We start from the raw sequence: 18153 nt of genomic DNA on the forward strand, positions 1-18153 counted from the left end.
GAATCATAATCTTTCATAATCGATTATCAATAATCGACCACAGCGCCTCCTTTATTGTTTTTGGGTTTAAACAAAAGAAATAAAAAGAAAATATGGGGGGGGGGGGTTGGGAGTTTCTTGAGGTGCCCCAACCCCGTCCATTACGTAATTCCTGAATCCGTCCCTGATTACAGTGATAATAATGTACTTTGCCACTTGTCACACCCACTTCTTTGCTTAAATGTAAGTTCGTGATACCGTCTTTCAAAAAACCGGTCTTTTGGTAATGCAAAAGGAGGTAAAGGTCCAGACTGGAAGTTTAAAACAGAGACTGCGCTGCATTAGCGTGGGTGTTGAGCTGAGGAGACATGTCGGGGCACGACTGTAGGACCAGTCGACGTCACAGTTACGACCTTTCCAATTCACTCAAAATTGGGCTTTTTTTAAACGTTATTTTCTCGACGCAGAATTAATTTTCTTACATGATGGGTAAGAATTTGGGTATTAAGCAATACACCTACTTATACGACGTTTAAACACCATCTGATACAGAAAAGCCACCACGAATGCTACTCAACGTATTTTGAAAGAAAAAAAAAGCACAGCTATAAAATGATCCCTCACAAAATAATGGACTATTCCACAAAAACTTTCTGGTAGAGTGTTAACTGCTCTTATAAAAGAGGCTGCTCCTCATCGGTAGAAACGCCGAGTGATATTCGTGGTGACTGTCTATTCTGAGATTATAGCCTACAACAGAGAACATCTGAGCTTTGTCGTCAGGGCGTTGCCTGAGCTGTAGTTCCCACTGAACATGCCGAACATGCTGTCTGCACGCAACATCCTGATCTTGGTCGTGTGCCTTTCGGGCCAACTCTCAGCTGGTAAGGGTGCAATGCCTATATATATATATATATATATATATATATATATATATATATATATATATATTTTTTTTTTTTTTTTTTTTTTTTTTGAGCGGAGAGGGGATTCCGCGTATCCATGTTGCTTGAACACTTGACGACTGAAAGGTTTTAAAGGTGATAAAGTCCATAGAGTTTATGCTTTTCTTTCGAAGTGTCATGTCTTTTGGTACACTTAAACTAACAGTCGGGCACGCCTTCAAGAAAATGGCATGTAGATTTTTAAGTTACCAACAAATAGAACTATTTAATGTGGAAATAAAAAAATTAATGATGTAAAATTGTATGTTTTGTACAACAATAAGCAATGGCTAAATTAGGTACTTCTAGGTCACTTGTATAATTATGACCTGATCATTGTCACAGTTATAAGCTAAGAGTGAATGCGTGTCCCAAATATTGCTTTCAAAAAGAGGCAAATTGCAACAAATAAACAACCAAACACTGAGAATTAAAGAATCGAGCCCCAAGAGCAGAAAGTTGTTGAGTTGTTACTTCAGAAGAAGGAAGGGGGGGGGGGGGGTTAAGTGTTTGTGTTTGTGTGTGTTTGTGTGTGTGTGTGTGTGTGTAAGCCATATTTTAATTTGTAATTTCTTGCGTTTTATTTTTTTTTTTAAATCGGTGAGTGAAAACATTATAGCCTGAGAGCTGGCTGCTGGTCAATTTACCCCACCAAGCCCTAAAGGTTTGACCCCTCAGAGTTGCTGGGGCCACCCTCCTCATTAACAAAATGGGCGTCAGCCTGGTCCCTGAGGGTGGGTTTGGCCCCCAGGGACCCCCCCCCCCCCCGAAAAGGCCCTCCGGTGGGTGTAATTTACGCCATGGAGCCCATGAACCAAACCTGGCCTAAATGAATGTCCTATGGGTGTACATACTCAAAACATAAAAACTGACAAAATATCTGGTCGGGAAAGGGGTTGCCAGACCGCTTGTTTGCAGGCACAAAACCTTGTTTTTGGCAAAGGGGTCTGCGCCAAGACTACACGGTCCCATAGGCCCTGTACTGTAGGGTCTCCCACCAGTCTGAGGGACAGTGGTAGTTTTAATAGTGAATGTAGTAGTCTTGGTGCAGACTCCTTTACGCCCAACAAGGGTTTGTGCCTGCAAACTACCCATTACACCCTGGAACCCAGGGTAGTTTGCATGCACAAATTGACCACACACACACACACACACACACACACACACACACACACAATGTTCACACATGGCTCTATGTATATACCATAACACATGAATGTTATTTAGGTTTCTCACTAATACAGCCATGTTAAATACCTTGCACACAATTAATGTCAGACCTATAAGATGTTCATACCTTTTGAATGTTTTACGTTGATACTATCAGTGAACCTTCAAGCAGGTACACTGAAGAGATTTTGAAATTTGTGTGAAATTATATTGTGTTTTACTGGCCTCACAACCTGCTTACCCTTATATGTATCCATCTTTGACACATTATACTTGGAAAATGCTTAGATAAACCCTTTTTTGTGAGTAGACTTCTGTTATATATTCCTCAAATCATGCATCATACTGTATGATAGACTAAAATATGAAATTATGTTTGATGTTTGTGTGAACAAATCCATGCTAAATACTTTTCAGTTCAGGGATCATAGTGTCCAACTGAAACAGTCATGTGCAATGCTTATCAGGCCTACATTATGTAATTCATGTAAGCTTTAGTCTTTCATAGAGTGTGATGCATGGCTTGATTGTAATTGCGATGGTTTTGAATGGCAACTAAATCATAAACATGAACTACATTGTAACTGTATAATTAATGGTATGACACCCTGAAAGTATTACCTTTTTTGGGGTAGGGGAGGTAAACAAAGTGTCTCATAAATGAGGAGTTGACAAAAATTCTGATATGAAATAGAACACAAGAAAAAAAAATGTAAACACTCTCAACGTGCATGCTATTGTTAAAGAAAAGAAATTAAGCTACTAGTAAGATTTCATTCAGCTGGTAATTTTATGTTTATGTATATGTCCAGGGTCAATGGCAATCAAATGCGCTGTTTGCAATATGTGACACCATAGGTTGAGTTTTGTTTGTGTGGGGCTGGGGAACTGAAGATGATGTATCTCCAGAAATAAGGAGTTGACAAACGTGCTGATATAAAGCAAGTTAATAATCTCAGCCTATATGCTATATAAAGAGAGAGCTATTTCATTAAGCTGATGATTTGATGTGTCAATTTGGTGTGTACTGGTCACGGTCAATGGCAGTGTTTGCAGTATGTGACACAATTTGTGTGGGGCTGGGAACTATTATAAATAAAAAGTATCTCAAGAAATAAGCTGACAAAAAAGTGCTGAAGAAATAGAACACAAGATCAAAGTAAATGCTCTCAGCCTGTTTATTTTCATTACAGAAAGTTAGCACTCTATTGTGAAGCTTGTTATTTGATGTTTCAAGGAAGTTCAGCAATACATGTATATAATTTATATGGAACACCATAATTATGTTCGTAACTCTGATATGCAGATATTTGTCCCAAACTATGAGGTGGCATGCACTACTGAGTATGAAAATAGATTGATATCATGTCGTTATGTAATGCAGTTTATTCCGATTTGTAATTTATTAGAGTCAAATAAAGGAAATGTTGGCATGGATGCTGTAACCCTTGCCTATATTATACATCGAAGGGTGGTTTTTATCAGCCAACAACACAAAAAGTTGGTAGTTTGAGGTTTTCCAAATAATCTTATATGAGGATTGAGACTTGCTATTTGTATTTAAAAGAGGATATCAAGCAGGAGAAAGAGAAGTAATCCAAGCTAAATCCCAGCTGTTGACATAAACTTTATTAAAGGTATGTTTAATGCACTGCTGATGAAAATGTTTACTTAAATGTATTATACAACTGGCCTTTAGTGCTGTTGTGGTTGGTCTGAAACTGAAGTCTACTCACAACAAAGGTTTTATTTCAGCATTTTCTGAAAAGCTATTTGTGTCTCATAAGGTGAATTCACCATGCAGAAAAAGCAGGCTGTGTGGCCATTAAAACATAATACAACTTCACACAAATTTCGAATTTCTTCAGTGTTCCTTAAATGTGTATTGATATTATCCATGTAAAACATTCAACAGGTATGAACATCTTATAGGTCTGACATTAATTGTGTGCAAGGTCTATCATGGCTGTATTATTGAGAAACCTAAATAACATGCCAATTCCCGGTAACCATCAATAGGCTCCGAAGGTCGATGGATGTCGGCCGCAGGCCACCACCGCTAAACAAGTAAGTTGTGAGATTTTTGGTTTAAATTGTCTTTCCATCATGAACATGTCATGTGTTATAGTATATACATAGAGCCATGTGTGAACATTGTGTGTGTGTGTGTGTGTGTGTGTGTGTGTGTGTGTGTGCGTGTGTGTGCGTGTGTAGGTGATGTCAGTTTGTGCATGCAAACTACCCTGGGTCCCAGGGTATAACGGGTAGTTTGCAGGCACAAACCCTTGTTGGGCGTAAAGGAGTCTGCGCCAAGACTACTACATGCTCTAAACTACCACTGTCTCTCAGACTGGCGGGAGACCCTACCGTACAGGGACTATGGGACCGTGTAGTCTTGGCGCAGACCCCTTTGCCAAAAACAAGGTTTTGTGCCTGCAAACAAGCGGTCTGGCAACCCCTTTCCCGACCAGATATTTTGTCAGCTTTTATGTTTTGATTATGTACACCCATAGGACATTCATTTAGGCCAAGTTTGGTTCATGGGCTCCATGGGGTATTAAATACACCCGCCGGAGGGCCTTTTCGGGGGGGGGGGGGTACCTGGGGGCCGAACCCGCCCTCAGGGACCAGGCTGACGCCCATTTTGTTAACCCTATAAAGCCCAAGGGGGGGGGGGGGGGGAGGGCACATTGTGCCCCCCTACCAGATTTTCGTTTGCCACTCCTTCGTCCTTAATCCGATTTCAACCAAATTTGGTGACTTTTCCTAAAATCTTATTGCAAACATTTTGATATATAATTTAGCTATATTTGATGTTGCTGGTTGCCATGGCAACCATAAACTGACAACCATGTCAGTCAGATTTTGCATTTGTTTTCTGTTCCTATTTCATTTAACAGCATTATAGTGTATGAAATGGGTGTTTCTTCGCTGAAATTTGTTGAAGAAGCAAAATTTGAAGTAATCATGGTCCTGAAAAGTTTTTCTTATTATTTCCTTTGTTTTTATGTGACAAAGGCATAAAACAATAGATATAATAGAGATAATTGAAAACAATATTTTCTACAGATTGCCCTTATATTTTGAGTTTGATTCCCTTCACCCAAATTATGCCTCTAATATCATTAGTTTATCATATTTTCAATTTGCAATCTAAAAATTCCACTATTATGCAAATATGAAATGTCATAACTATACGTGTACCCATTCCAAACATTTCATCTCGGATTTCATAATGTATCACTATGTTGATATGAATAGCGCCCCCATGTGTTGACCTTGAGAAATTTCAAACATAACAAATAATAAAATTCCACTTGCTTATGTGCCCCCCCCCCCCCCTCTTGGGCCTACGAGGGGTCAAAATAGCTTGGGCTTAATAGGGTTAATGAGGAGGGTGGCCCCAGCAACTCTGAGGGGTCAAACCTTTTGGGCTTGGTGGGGTAAATTGACCAGCAGCCAGCTCTCAGACTATTACATCCAATGTCAGACATGTCGCGCGTGATTGTGACGAACTTGCCTCATCGTGTCACGCACGATAATTATGTTTGACTTTGACCTGATATAGTCCACTAATCAGGTCCGAATTCTAAGACTGCGATCAGATACACTCCGGTGAGTGGTAGGAAGCAACACCCTTTGCTTCCGACGAGTGAACAATGACAAAAGAAAAAAAAATCCTTGTAGAATGGGGATAATTTCAAAAACCACTGGTAACTGCCACCTCTTTTGACAAACTAACAAGATTTCAGGGAACCCTGACTTCATACGTCTTCGTATAAAATGGACGTTTTTGAAACGTATACAACGTCAAAGTTGGGACTAGGCATTTACTGCAAAGCGCAGGTTTTGTGGAAAACGTTTTACAAACGTCCATGAACGTTAGAAAACATTTTTATCTTGTCCGCTATGTCTTCGTCCTTTATAAACGTCTACAAATTGTTGTTATTATTATCTTTGTCGGTTTTTTAAACTCTTAAAACACGTTTTACTACGCCCATTTGAAACGTTTTAAATACGTCGACAACCTTCCACAAATAATGAACTTGGAAATTTTCATAAACGTCCACAACATGTGCTTATTGGGTCTGCTACTCTAACTTCGTCTGTAATGAACGTTCAGCAAACGTTTTTATTCGATTCGCTACGTCTTCGTCACTGGTTTCTTCATCATGAATACTAAATGCATATTCATCAACATTCAAATAAGAAAATTTATGATTTGAAAGCTACTGGAAAAAGATAAAAGACATCGCAATCTTTAGTATTTATGCTGGATTCAGACTTTCGATTTGTGTTAAAAATTGTACTTATACGTTATTATTCAGTTATTTGCAGTTTTGGATTGTGTTTTGAAAATGTGGTTTCATATTTAATTTTAGTAACCATGTCTTCACGCATTACAAAATTTTTGCCGGTGTATGAAAGACTGTGATACAGATGCATCAACTGGGAAAAGGATGTAGTAGGTATACGGGGTAGGACATTAGGAATCGGTTAAAAAATATTCAGTGCAACAGCTAGCCCGTATGACATCACGGCATTATTTTTAGTTTCAGCATTTTGCTGCCATATTGTTGGCCAATAAAATCAGATAAAGTATCATCATTTACGTGCTTTTAGTTATTTTTGTTTATAAGGTTTCGGTACTCTGGATTGCGATACTATAAGTAGTTTATAATTCCATTTATGTTGGGTGAATGGTATATCTAATGCATCACATGAATAAAACGAAACAAATCAAAATAAGTTAGACTGAAAATAGGTCAGGGCTTTCACGTGTTTTATGCAGAGTTTCATCGTGTTTTCTAATTTGATGTCTTGAATCTCTGTTTTAAACTTCGCTTCCAGGAACAAATGTGTCTGATGTGATGCCTACAGAAAGAGTTGGTAAGAACAAATTTGGTATTGATATTCGTTATCCAATGTATAACTGTCTTCAGTTCTACCATTCTGTTTTGTTCTCACTATGAAATGTGCAATGATAACATCAGATCCTTGTTAATTTTTCAGCTGCTTATAGTGATTGATTTGATTACAGTGAAGCTTTAACTTTACAAGTACATGTTTTATTTGATACTATTGATATACCACTAAATTAATTTGAAGGTAGACATTAAAAATGGGAGATAAGCTCCCTAATACCTGGTTTAATAGTGACAAGGTGAAGAGCTAATAATGAACGTGTGTTTATATTTTCGGGGAGCAAAGCTTGGATCGAGTCACCATGTAGGCGAAGTTCAAAAGTTATTGAATAATTCTGGTTAAGAAGCATGGTATGTGAGAAAGAAACCTGCTGTAATTTTTGTCTGTAAAAAAATTAGCCTACGAATATCTCCTGAATACATTTTTAAAAAAAAAAATGAAATATATTTCCAAGTAAGCTCCAAATTGTGTAGACTAATCCACCATAGTGGATAAAGCGCATGGAGTCATGTTTTGAGGTTACTGCGGAAGCAAACTCACTTAAAGTGTAATTTAAAACAATAGTAAGAAAATGGCTTGCTCCTTAAAACATGCGAGATGAGTTTGTGAAGAGAAGTTGTATAGAATTATAGAAATTTAACTTCAATAAATATTTTTCTTCATGCATTTCTGTTTAATGAGATGAGTGTGGATAAGATCAGATAATTGGTTGTCAATTCAACGTGCTCCAAGATGACGGCATGCGGCTCGGGAAGAAAAAAGAGATATAAGCGAGACTTGAGTATAATATTATTAAACAGGCAACAAGTATGCCTAGAACTACTAAGTAAACAAACACGTTAGAGCTGATACAATTTAATTCTAGTAGTTTTTTCAAAACACATGACCTCAGCTAGGAGCAGATCATGGACACCATGCGCTGATAATTTCACAAGTCTCGACTAATTTAAGACATGGTTGTGTGGTATCTGCTATAATACGCGATTAAGTTAAAGAAACTTTCACCATTTTTTTCTTTTATCATTTCTAGTCACCACAGGTGTGTCTGGAGGACAAGCTTTCAGCTTGGAATCTGGTCAAAATGTCACCATCTCATCTCCTAATTATCCCTTGAATTACGACAGCAACGCTGATATTACCTGGATGGTGTCTGTTCCAGAGGGGTGTGGCATTACTTTGCGCTTTGTTACTTTTAACACTGAGCGATCTTATGACAAACTCACAATCGCAGATAACCCTGACTTCTCTGAAGTAGCCGATGAGTTTTCAGGGCAACTTGTCTCAAGTAGCCATGAATATGACTTCAGCTCTGCCTGGATCAGGTTTCACTCTGACTCATCAATAACCTCAGATGGATTCGAGGCAATCATTTCAGCAAGATGCACTGAAGGTTAGAGCAGTTCTCTTAAAATAAGAAAAAATCCTTGAAGTATATCTTTTTGGAAAATACATAATGGTAGTGCATGATCTCAACCACAAATTTTACAGTCACCTTAATTGTATTTGCCATCTTCAGATGTGCCATTCTAATTCTCTGCATTCTGCAGCTGTGTTTCTGAGTAAAATTCTTTTCAAATATCAGCTTGTAGGCATATGATATGTTTGCAAGGAGAATTCCAAAGAGTTTGACAGTCAGATGCTTAAAGTAGAAGGCCACAAAAATTGTGTTTTTTTGTGTTAAGAAGCAAAGGAATTACAGGGACAGACGGTGAACGTTTCAGCATCTTCTGATTCAAATTACGAAATTTATGTGGGGTTGTGTGTGTGTGTGATCAATAAAACACAAAGAGACAACTCCATGATATAGTGTGTTAGAGAACCTGTGCATTTAAATTGTTTCTTTCGGTTACATTTGTTTATGTTCTATGTATGGATGTATACGTGAGATAATTTCACTTTATCTCTCCACCCCCTTTCTTTATGAACTTACAACAGAAAGCGGCATTATGTGCTCACAGTGCAGAGAAATGAGGTCAAATATGCCAGGATTCAGTGGTGATAGTGGAGTCGGCCCTTGCGAGGATTTCCCGTCGGTCCAACCCGTTAACTGTTCTCAGTCTGGGAGCTGCAAGTTTACAAATATCACAAGCTATATGTACCACCCATTGTGTAAGTTTGCAAATCTCTCCAGGATCTCAGAACTGTTGATTCTCATCATTCTTGGCAACTGTTACCTCAGCACTTAAGTTTTCACTTGAACGAGAGACATTATACTAGTTTTTTTTTTCCCCCCGTAAAATTATCATTTTCAAGCAAATCGATCGTCTGTCTTTCGTTTTCTATTATATAACTTTGTGATTTGCTTCCAATGTTGCATTGACTGTTATTCATGCAGCGAAGAATTATCTGCTCCGGTATGTCTTGAAGCCTCCTTTTATTTGTCAAGAGCTCCCTACACACTCTTCACTTTCAATTCTAATAAAATATGACTGTTTTTCGTATCATTCATTGCGCAGACATGAGTTGATAACTTTACGTACTCATGCCGTCAAACCCCCGTTTGAGGCGAGACCCCATCGCCAAACGAAGCTGATGGGGTGCTATACCCCCTAACGATTCCTCGTTTGAGACGTGGGAGTATAGATGTATTTGCCCACTGCAAAATAACTTTCTACTCAGGCGTGGCAAACCTGGAGGCCAAGCCAGGGTTTAATGACTGCAACAGCTGTCATATTACGTAAGAGCATGATAAGGATATCTGCCTGTGGCAGACCATTCAAAGTGCACTCAATTTTCTCTATTCTTTCTGAAGTTTTAGATTTTATATTCTATTGAGAAATTGTATAGTCATCCGTTTTGAATTTCGAACGAAAAAATTTGACCCATAAATAACGAAAATACAGGAATAAGAAGGAGAGCATTGTAGAAGTTTGTCGACACACACACGCACCATGGAGCTACATAGCCCATGCCAAAACCAAAACAATCTCCTCCTCTCGCGGGTGCCCCCCCCCCCCCCCCCCCCCCCCTCTGTGGCGGTGACTGATGCTTAGATTAGGCCAGGGTCAAGAAACAGGTGTTTTATATCTTTGGTTTTTAAGTCCTTGATTGCCAAGATATACACTGGCATTGTCTACAGGGGTGTAGCTTCTTCAAACGAGAGATTTGCCTCATGTGAATAGACTCTATAAGCTTCAGAGCCTCTTTCCTCAGTGTACAAATATTTCAGAGTATGTATTTCTTGTCTGGCAGTTTCTTTTGTCGCTTTTGTGATGCACGAGTCACAATTTCAACTGCGAAGTGAAATATTACGTTTACACAACGAGTTCCGCACATGTTAATGATGTTTCATAGATTTCTGTGTTATAAATGTTGTGGATTTTGCATGATCAGCTGCGTGACGGGCGGGGGGGGGGGGGGTAATAAATGAATGCTGGAGTTTGAGATGACTGTTTCTTAAACATCCCACGGAGCTGATTAGAGGTATACTGTAATATGCGTGGATATTGAAATTTGCCAGGTGTGTTTGACAATCCTTTGGTGATATATCTATACCAGTGGGTAATTGATGCAACGCTATAAGATATTAGCTGCAGCATGCTTGGTGACATGGGTTGTAGAGTATTAATTTTATCTTTGTGTCCCCCTCTCTGTTTTGATATTTTGGAAATGTTTACAGTTGGCAATGTATCAATGACTCAACTGGAGAGAGGGTGCAGCGATGAGGGCATGCCTCCTAACGTATGCCTCACTCCAGCAGACTTGCCTGGGGTGATGGAGGGACTCCGGGGTTCTTTGGAGGCCAGTGGAATGAGCTTCCGGGGATTGGAGGGCCAGCTCTGCACCTGCAACACAGGCGACCTCTGCAATGAAGGACCTATGGGCGTTGTTGCAACATCAACAGCAACTAATACAGGTATACTATATTTTGTTAGATACAGAGTCTACTTATTGTACCCTTCTGCATTAATCTATCCATTAGTCATGTAGTGGGCAAAAACACGATCCAGGAGACAAGCAATGTGACCATCATATACCCAGTGAACATCTACCTTGCTTCTTGTTCTTACATTGAAAAAATGCCCGACGACCTGCCCGATGACTACAACGCAATGATTACATCTGTATAGAGTACTTCCATAAAAACGTAGGACTACACTATATCTAATCAATTTCTTTTCTTGAATGGTATATAACCAAGACAATTTCAAATGTTCAACCCAAAACAGTTATTCTAATTAATACACATAAAACAACAACAGCAACAACAACAACAACAACACGGGACTGTACCAAATAGACCTTGGTAACAGGAACCCCTTGACAGCACCCATACCGCTTACGGGGATATGCATGTCTGTTCCGTCGACATTGAGATCTGCATGTATGAATAGTACCCCGTGTCAACGTCATTGAAGTCTTGATCTTTGGTTGGAACATACGCCTCATAATCGTACTACAGAAAGGGCAAAATAAAACCACCTGGCTGGTAGAGGGACCTAGTAGAGATACGTATCCGGCATTATGTACAAAAGGATAATATCTAACTGGCAGGAATTAATTATACTGTATGTACCGTTGTCCGATGATCATAAACTTGTGTAGATGCAGTATTTCCCTTCGCAGCGTTAATCGTCTTTGTTGGCTCTAAATGTATACTCTTATGTAACATCATAGTCTCCTTGTGATTTAGATATAGCTTCAAGTGCTTTTAAAGTTACTTTTAATATTCAGTTTCTGTCTTCTCCTTTCTGTTTTAGATGCCCCCCTTCTCTATCCCTCGATTTTTTGTCTCTTTATAGAATTATATGCATATCCTAATAACCAAATTTGTTTCAAATTTTTAACACTTCTATGTTGTTCTTCTTCCAGTTCCACTTTGAATTTTGATTTTTATAAACAATAAGTTTCTGTGAGGTTGCCATCCCTGTCAAGCACCTGTAGTAATGATGGTCTTCTCTATGCAAATTGTACCTAAAAATTTAATGAAGTTAAGGTTTTACATGTTAACCACGTGATTTCTTTTACGGCCTACCCGTCCTCAGCGTTGAGTAAATTTAGTTATCACTGATTAGTCAAATCACGAATAATTGTTTCATTTATCACATTTTTTCATTCATCTTTACAAGCAAATATTATAATGTGACACAAACCGAAACTAAAAACACAGATAAAAAACCCAACAACAACACCGCAGCAATTACGGGAAATTTTATATAATTTTTCCTGTCTAATTTCTAGTTAATACGAAGGATGTCCCTGTAGTACAAACATTAAACCTGGAATCTGAAGAGAGCGCCACCATCTCGTCCCCTAATTATCCTCAACAATACGACAGCAACACTGATATCACCTGGATGGTGTCTGTTCCAGATGGCTGTGGCATTGGTTTGTACTTTGTCAGTTTTAGTACCGAGCGTTCTTATGACAAGCTGACAATAGCAGACAATCCTGCCTTCTCAGATGTGGCCGATGAGTTCTCAGGGCGACTTGACATAGCAACTAGCACTGAGTATGACTTCAGCTCTGCCTGGATCAGGTTTCACTCTGACTCTTCAGTAACATCAGATGGATTCGAGGCAGTCATTTCAGCAAGATGTATCGATGGTAAGAACTTACTTTAATTTGTTGGTGCAGGACTTTCATCAATACCTGACCGCCGATCCAAAAAACAAAGTAAAACAAAATGTTCCTAATACATGTCAAAAGTGAGACCCACTTGTTATTAGGACCTCCTTGAATTTGGATATCTCAACCATTTCAAAAGAAATTTTCATCATAAGAACTTTGAGTTCCTCATAGAATTATATGCTCTTCATACTTACCTTGATTATGGGGCTGTAGCTCATGTATATTTAGGCCTATACTTGAAATAGCACGAGAGTAAAGATAATTTGTTGTCATTGCTGTTTTTTTTTCGTCAATTTTAATTATCTAAATCTGTATTTGAATCTTTAAATACCGTCATACCTGCCAGTCAGACACTCTGCTAATTGAAGAAGGTCTTCTCAATTTATACCTCAAAAATGTATATTTGTTAATGTTATTTATTCTATCTATCTGCATGTCTGTTCCAATGTATAATTAGTTAGATAGGGCTATATTGTTATTGACTTGTTACATGAAAATTAAACTTTCGTCGTCAATCTATCACAAGTAAGTAAAAAAAAAGATAAAAACTTTCAAAAGGGGCACATTTTTGGGGAGGAAGTTTTTTTTTTTAATGATTTTCTTCTCTTTCTTATTACTCTTACCCTAGAACACACATTCAACCTGGAGTCTGGCCAGAGGGCCTCCATCATTTTCCCTAGTCCTCCTGTACGTTACTACACAGACACTGAAGTTACATGGATGGTGTCTGTGCCAGAGGGCTGTGACATGACTTTGCACTTCGTCAGATTTCGTATTTGGACTAGATATGACACGCTACAAATCGCAGATAACCCTTACTTTTCCGGAGCAGCCGATGAGTTCTCGGGAGTAAATGTCCCGTCAACAAGAAATGACTATCACTTCAGTCCAGTCTGGATCAGCTTTCACTCTGATTACTTAACGTCCTCGGTTAAATTTGCGGCGATCATTTCAGCTACTTGTCCTGATGGTAAGAACATATAACTTATTAATTCAATCTAGCGTTTAGCACAATGTGCCTGGTCAATACCGTTTGCTGACTATTGCTTTAAGGAACTCTTTATCATTTTCGGATTTATGAACCTGTAAGTAGATAGGGCTTATATAAAATTTCTGTGTTTCAGAATAACGAACCTTCGCAATAATGAACATCACCACGTTTTATTTGTTTTGAATGAAAACACCATTCAGTGAGATAGTGTGACGTTTTAAAACTGTAGAATCTTGCAACTGAACAAAAAAAAAAATATGGCGAATGAAGAGTAATTGTATTCAACCTGACGACTAGCTTACTGATTACAATCTGCACATTATGTGTCGTGATAGTTTCAAAGCTATTTCTCGAAGGAAACTGTAGATATGTAATGGCAAGTTCATACATCATTACCGCTCTTAAACTACAGGAACGGAACTGTTAACCTTAATTTTTATGATATTTACTATGTTTCTCAAGAAACACAAGAGATTATATCACTGAATGATACTATATTCAATACTTTTTTTAATTCAATACAGCCAAAATTATATGACTGTAAAATGCTTTAAAAGTTTTTATGATTTTTTTTTTTATGTACGTGAGTTTGTCTGTTTTACAATTTGTATAGGTTACTTGGCAGCTCTGTATCTCTCAAACATGTTGCATTATACATGTATATATGGATACAAATAGCCAACCAAAATAATTTGTTTGTTCAGTGATGTTGAAACTTTACTGTCCACCACTCTATTAACGGCCAATATTGGAAAGTGTGCTGGCGATAGTGTATAATGACCTTTTTCTTGTGCATGTGATGATGTTGTGCAATCTCACCTTTTACTTATACTATTATTTTCCACATGGTAAAAGTTGAGCCTGACCCCACATCGGTCTGTCCGAGCGGCTGGTTCCCAGCAGGGTCCAAGTGTCTGCATATAAAAGACCAAATGTGGTGGTTCGATGCTGTGAGAAGTTGCAATACTATGGCGGAGGTGGAGCTGACAAACGGTGAGATGAGGCAGCCATCTCTCCTCTTTCTGGAAAGCGACGCAGAGTTTGACGCGCTACAGCTTCACTTTGATGGTCTCTCTGCCTGGATAAACTGTCACAAATTGGGCGAGCCTGAATGGGTGTGTGAGACGGACGCACGCGGCACCCGCTCAAATTATAGAAGTAAGGAAACGGTTCTGTTAAAAGATAATTGCACACTCTATCTATAAGGTATACTTCCATACTAGATGGCTGTATAGATCATAATCAAATGATTTCATAAGAGCCATTACGTGACAAGTTATTGATAGACTAATTAATCATTTTGCCTCGGACTTATAAAATAAGGATTGATGATACAATTAATAACAAGTAGAGGCCCACTATCTGTCTATTGACCGCTGTGATCGTCTATGCTCAGCTGCATTGCTTGTTTATCATAAATACATTGGAAGGGTTTGCGTTGTTAAGCTTATTAAGCAATAGTGCTGGTCCCGAAAATCTTGCGAAGATTACTGCTGTGAAAAATAAATCATACCAATATCTTCTTAAGCAGATAGTACACGTTACTTGATGGGTATTAGTTGAAATATCTGTAACTTTGCAAACGTTTCTACCATTCCAGTTATACCTCACTTGTAACATAACAAGGAATATTCTAAAAGTTATGAATTAAAAAATAATCCTGCATTTTCCTATTATTTTCATTGTTTTTAGCAGCTTTAATCTCAAATATCTTACCTTAACAAGAATGCATTTAGCTCCTTTTGCGATAAAACTCTTCATATTCAAATATCAATTTAAACGCTTCTACTTTCTTTTCAATACAACACGAGATTGGGATGCCGGTGAACCAGATGATGAATATGCCAGCTGTGCCTGCATCTACATGCTGAATAGGAAATTCCACAATGAAATGTGCGGCGACAAAAGGACAGCCATTTGCCAAATTGTGGTTGAAGGTCAGTAGCCAATGTTTTTTATCCACTTGTGATGGTTTGGAGGGCATGGCAGGACCAGATATGAAATTGACCTGGGTCCTGTTTTATCAAAAGATATAATCGATTTTAAATTTTCTGAACACATACGTCGCCATAGACTTGTGATAGAAATCAACTTTATAAGAAATTGTAACTCTTCATAAAACAGGACCCTGATGTCATAAATCTGAGACACTTTTGGATCACAAAAAGAAATTGATAATAACACAAAAGATAAACAAAAGCTATAAACCCACCGGAATCCCCCCCCCCCCCAAAAAAAAAAAAATCACTCTCAAAGTTTATTTGAGAGTTTAACATAGAATTATGCATTCGATTAAATTGGAAGAACAATCTATCAATACAACATTTGCTTTATACCTTGGCGTTTCAATTCATACATTTTGCAGCTGTAAATAAAGTCACCTGAAATTCCATCATTTGTATTATGGATTGCCACTCCGGTGCACATTGTAAGATTGTGCATTCACTTCATAAATAATGATATCGTTATAATTGTGAGGAATAACTGGTTCAAAATAAATGTTGGCAATACTCTGATGGCGGGTTTCATGTAGAGGTTAATTCCTCTTCTAACATCTTGTGAATTTCTGATTACCCTTTCAGAAACAAATGTGCCCGACCTGATATCAAACAACGGTATTGGTAAGAACAACTTTCATAATGATACTCTGTAGGATAAAGTTTCTTAGTTGTTATTTTAGGTGAACGTTTCGAAAGGAGATTTTTTTATTTTTAAATTTTGGTGCAGTTATTATTCGTATATTGGCTGTATGACTTTGTAATCAAATATTATTTCATGAATGCTTAGTCTGTTTTAAGAGGAAATTTAGATATGTCGGTACAGTTCGTTTATATTTGCTGGATTTTGCTGGACTTTGCAGTAGGGACCCGGTGAGGCCTTTGGTGTTTTATTCTTGATGCGTCAGGAGGTATTTCCAGTTTCTAGACGTATAAGTCTTGAAATTCTTCCTTTTCTTCTCCCCAGATGTAGCTCCTTGAAGTGCCACGTGCTACATACGTCGCTAGTCTATCTCATTATTCATATGACTCTGTCCTTGTAATTTAACTCCTTCTGCAGCCCAGTCATTTCTCCGTGAGGATTTCGCCTTCTCCTGACTTTGGTAGTTTAGAGAACCTTTGATTTCTTGAAGACTTAATTTTCTCGCGGTCTGTAATTTTTTCTCGAAGTCTTGTAACTTTCCATCTACAGTACAATTGTATCTTCCGAACGAGGTTTCAAAGAAGGCACTCGTCCGGGCTTAGGGGTGAATCCGGTCACAGCCTTTTGGCACTACCATGGACTTCGGCGTTGTGGCTTTATACATACACGATCGACCTTGCAAACAACAGAGTCCCCCCCCCCCCCCATATATATATATATATATATATATATGTACTGTTAACTAACGTTTGTACTTCGCGCTGCTCAATGTTGCCCCATGTTCTCTGCAAAATGCGCTGAAATTCTTGCAGTGAAGTGTTATCTTTCACCTTCTTGCTCGCTGTCGGCTTAATGATATCCTAAAGATTCTCTATTGGATTACAGTCAGGGGATGTTGCAGGCCACTCCATACGTTCGATGTCATTTCCCTCAACAAACTGATCTGCAACTTGAGCGCGATGAGGTCTATAGCATTGTCATCCATGAAGATGAAATCGTCTCCCATAGCTGCTGCATACGGAATGACGTGCGGTTCCAACACCTCGTCGACGTATCGCTGCTGATGTCTGCTGATGTCGCCCCACATCATCACACTGCCAACCTCAGGGCGCTCTACATTGTAGATCAACTATGCAGTCACGATTCAGCTCCTCCCCTGCCCTTTTCCAAACCCGCATTCTGCCGTCAATCTTCCTCAGACAAAATCTGCACTCGTCTCCGACGACGTCTTGCAAAGGCGATGCGCTCCTGGCGATGGCGATCCGTGAGCTTCACTTTCTTCTTGGGGCGTCTAGCTCGGAGGCCCACCTCATGAAGGCGATTCCTCACGGTCTGAAGACTGATATCATGTCCTCGTCGGCGATGTAGTCCCTTATTTTATCTGTTTTGTTGGAAAGAAAAAAGGGAAAAGCATGTATATAGGGATACTTGAAAATGTAGAAGCCTGAAAATATAGCAGCATTACAAATCACTCATTTTCATGCAATTTAATACATTTCATAGAACACAATTTTTTTTTTCTTGTGAGCGCCTAACAGGCTGCCACACGAGTTTGTGAGCTCCTGAGATTGTGTGATATATCTCATCTTTTTGGAAAGCTGTCTTCATGTTTTTGGTATCAGGAGTTGTGTTATCACTCATAGATCATCCTGGACGATTGCTGAGATGAATCTTGCTGCAATTTGATTCATATTCGCGATTTTCTTAATGTCTCCCAAATGGCTACTCATGTACATTGGGCTGTAGGCATTACCATCCTGTCTACACTACTTCATGGTCTGTTGCTTCTTCAGTCTGTTGTACTGGGACATGGCTTGCCTGACCATGGACTAGACAATACACTCCCAGGCATTGATGGTTGCACTGGTACCCTGCCATTCTTTTCAGCCATGAGAGGATTAAGTGGGTCAAACAATGCGGACCAAATTCTTG

General features: G+C 38.8%; 1 protein-coding gene across 1 annotated transcript; it reads left to right on the top strand.

Moving 5' to 3' along the window:
• The first annotated feature begins 686 nt into the window (after positions 1 to 686).
• On the top strand, positions 687 to 17589 carry LOC139708445 (tolloid-like protein 2). Its single transcript, XM_071620396.1, has 11 exons — positions 687 to 863; positions 6945 to 6983; positions 8050 to 8409; positions 8955 to 9128; positions 10639 to 10875; positions 12201 to 12566; positions 13219 to 13560; positions 14437 to 14739; positions 15393 to 15518; positions 16164 to 16230; positions 17421 to 17589. The coding sequence occupies exons 1-11, from the start codon at positions 794 to 796 to the stop codon at positions 17587 to 17589; spliced, it is 2253 nt and encodes a 750-aa protein (XP_071476497.1). The 5' UTR covers positions 687 to 793.
• Positions 17590 to 18153: the final 564 nt, after the last annotated feature.

Source organism: Diadema antillarum, unplaced genomic scaffold (assembly GCF_040938485.1).
Source record: "Diadema antillarum isolate AM-2024a unplaced genomic scaffold, OU_Dant_1.0 seq00001337_RagTag, whole genome shotgun sequence".
In the NCBI taxonomy this organism is placed as follows: Eukaryota; Metazoa; Echinodermata; class Echinoidea; order Diadematoida; family Diadematidae; genus Diadema; species Diadema antillarum.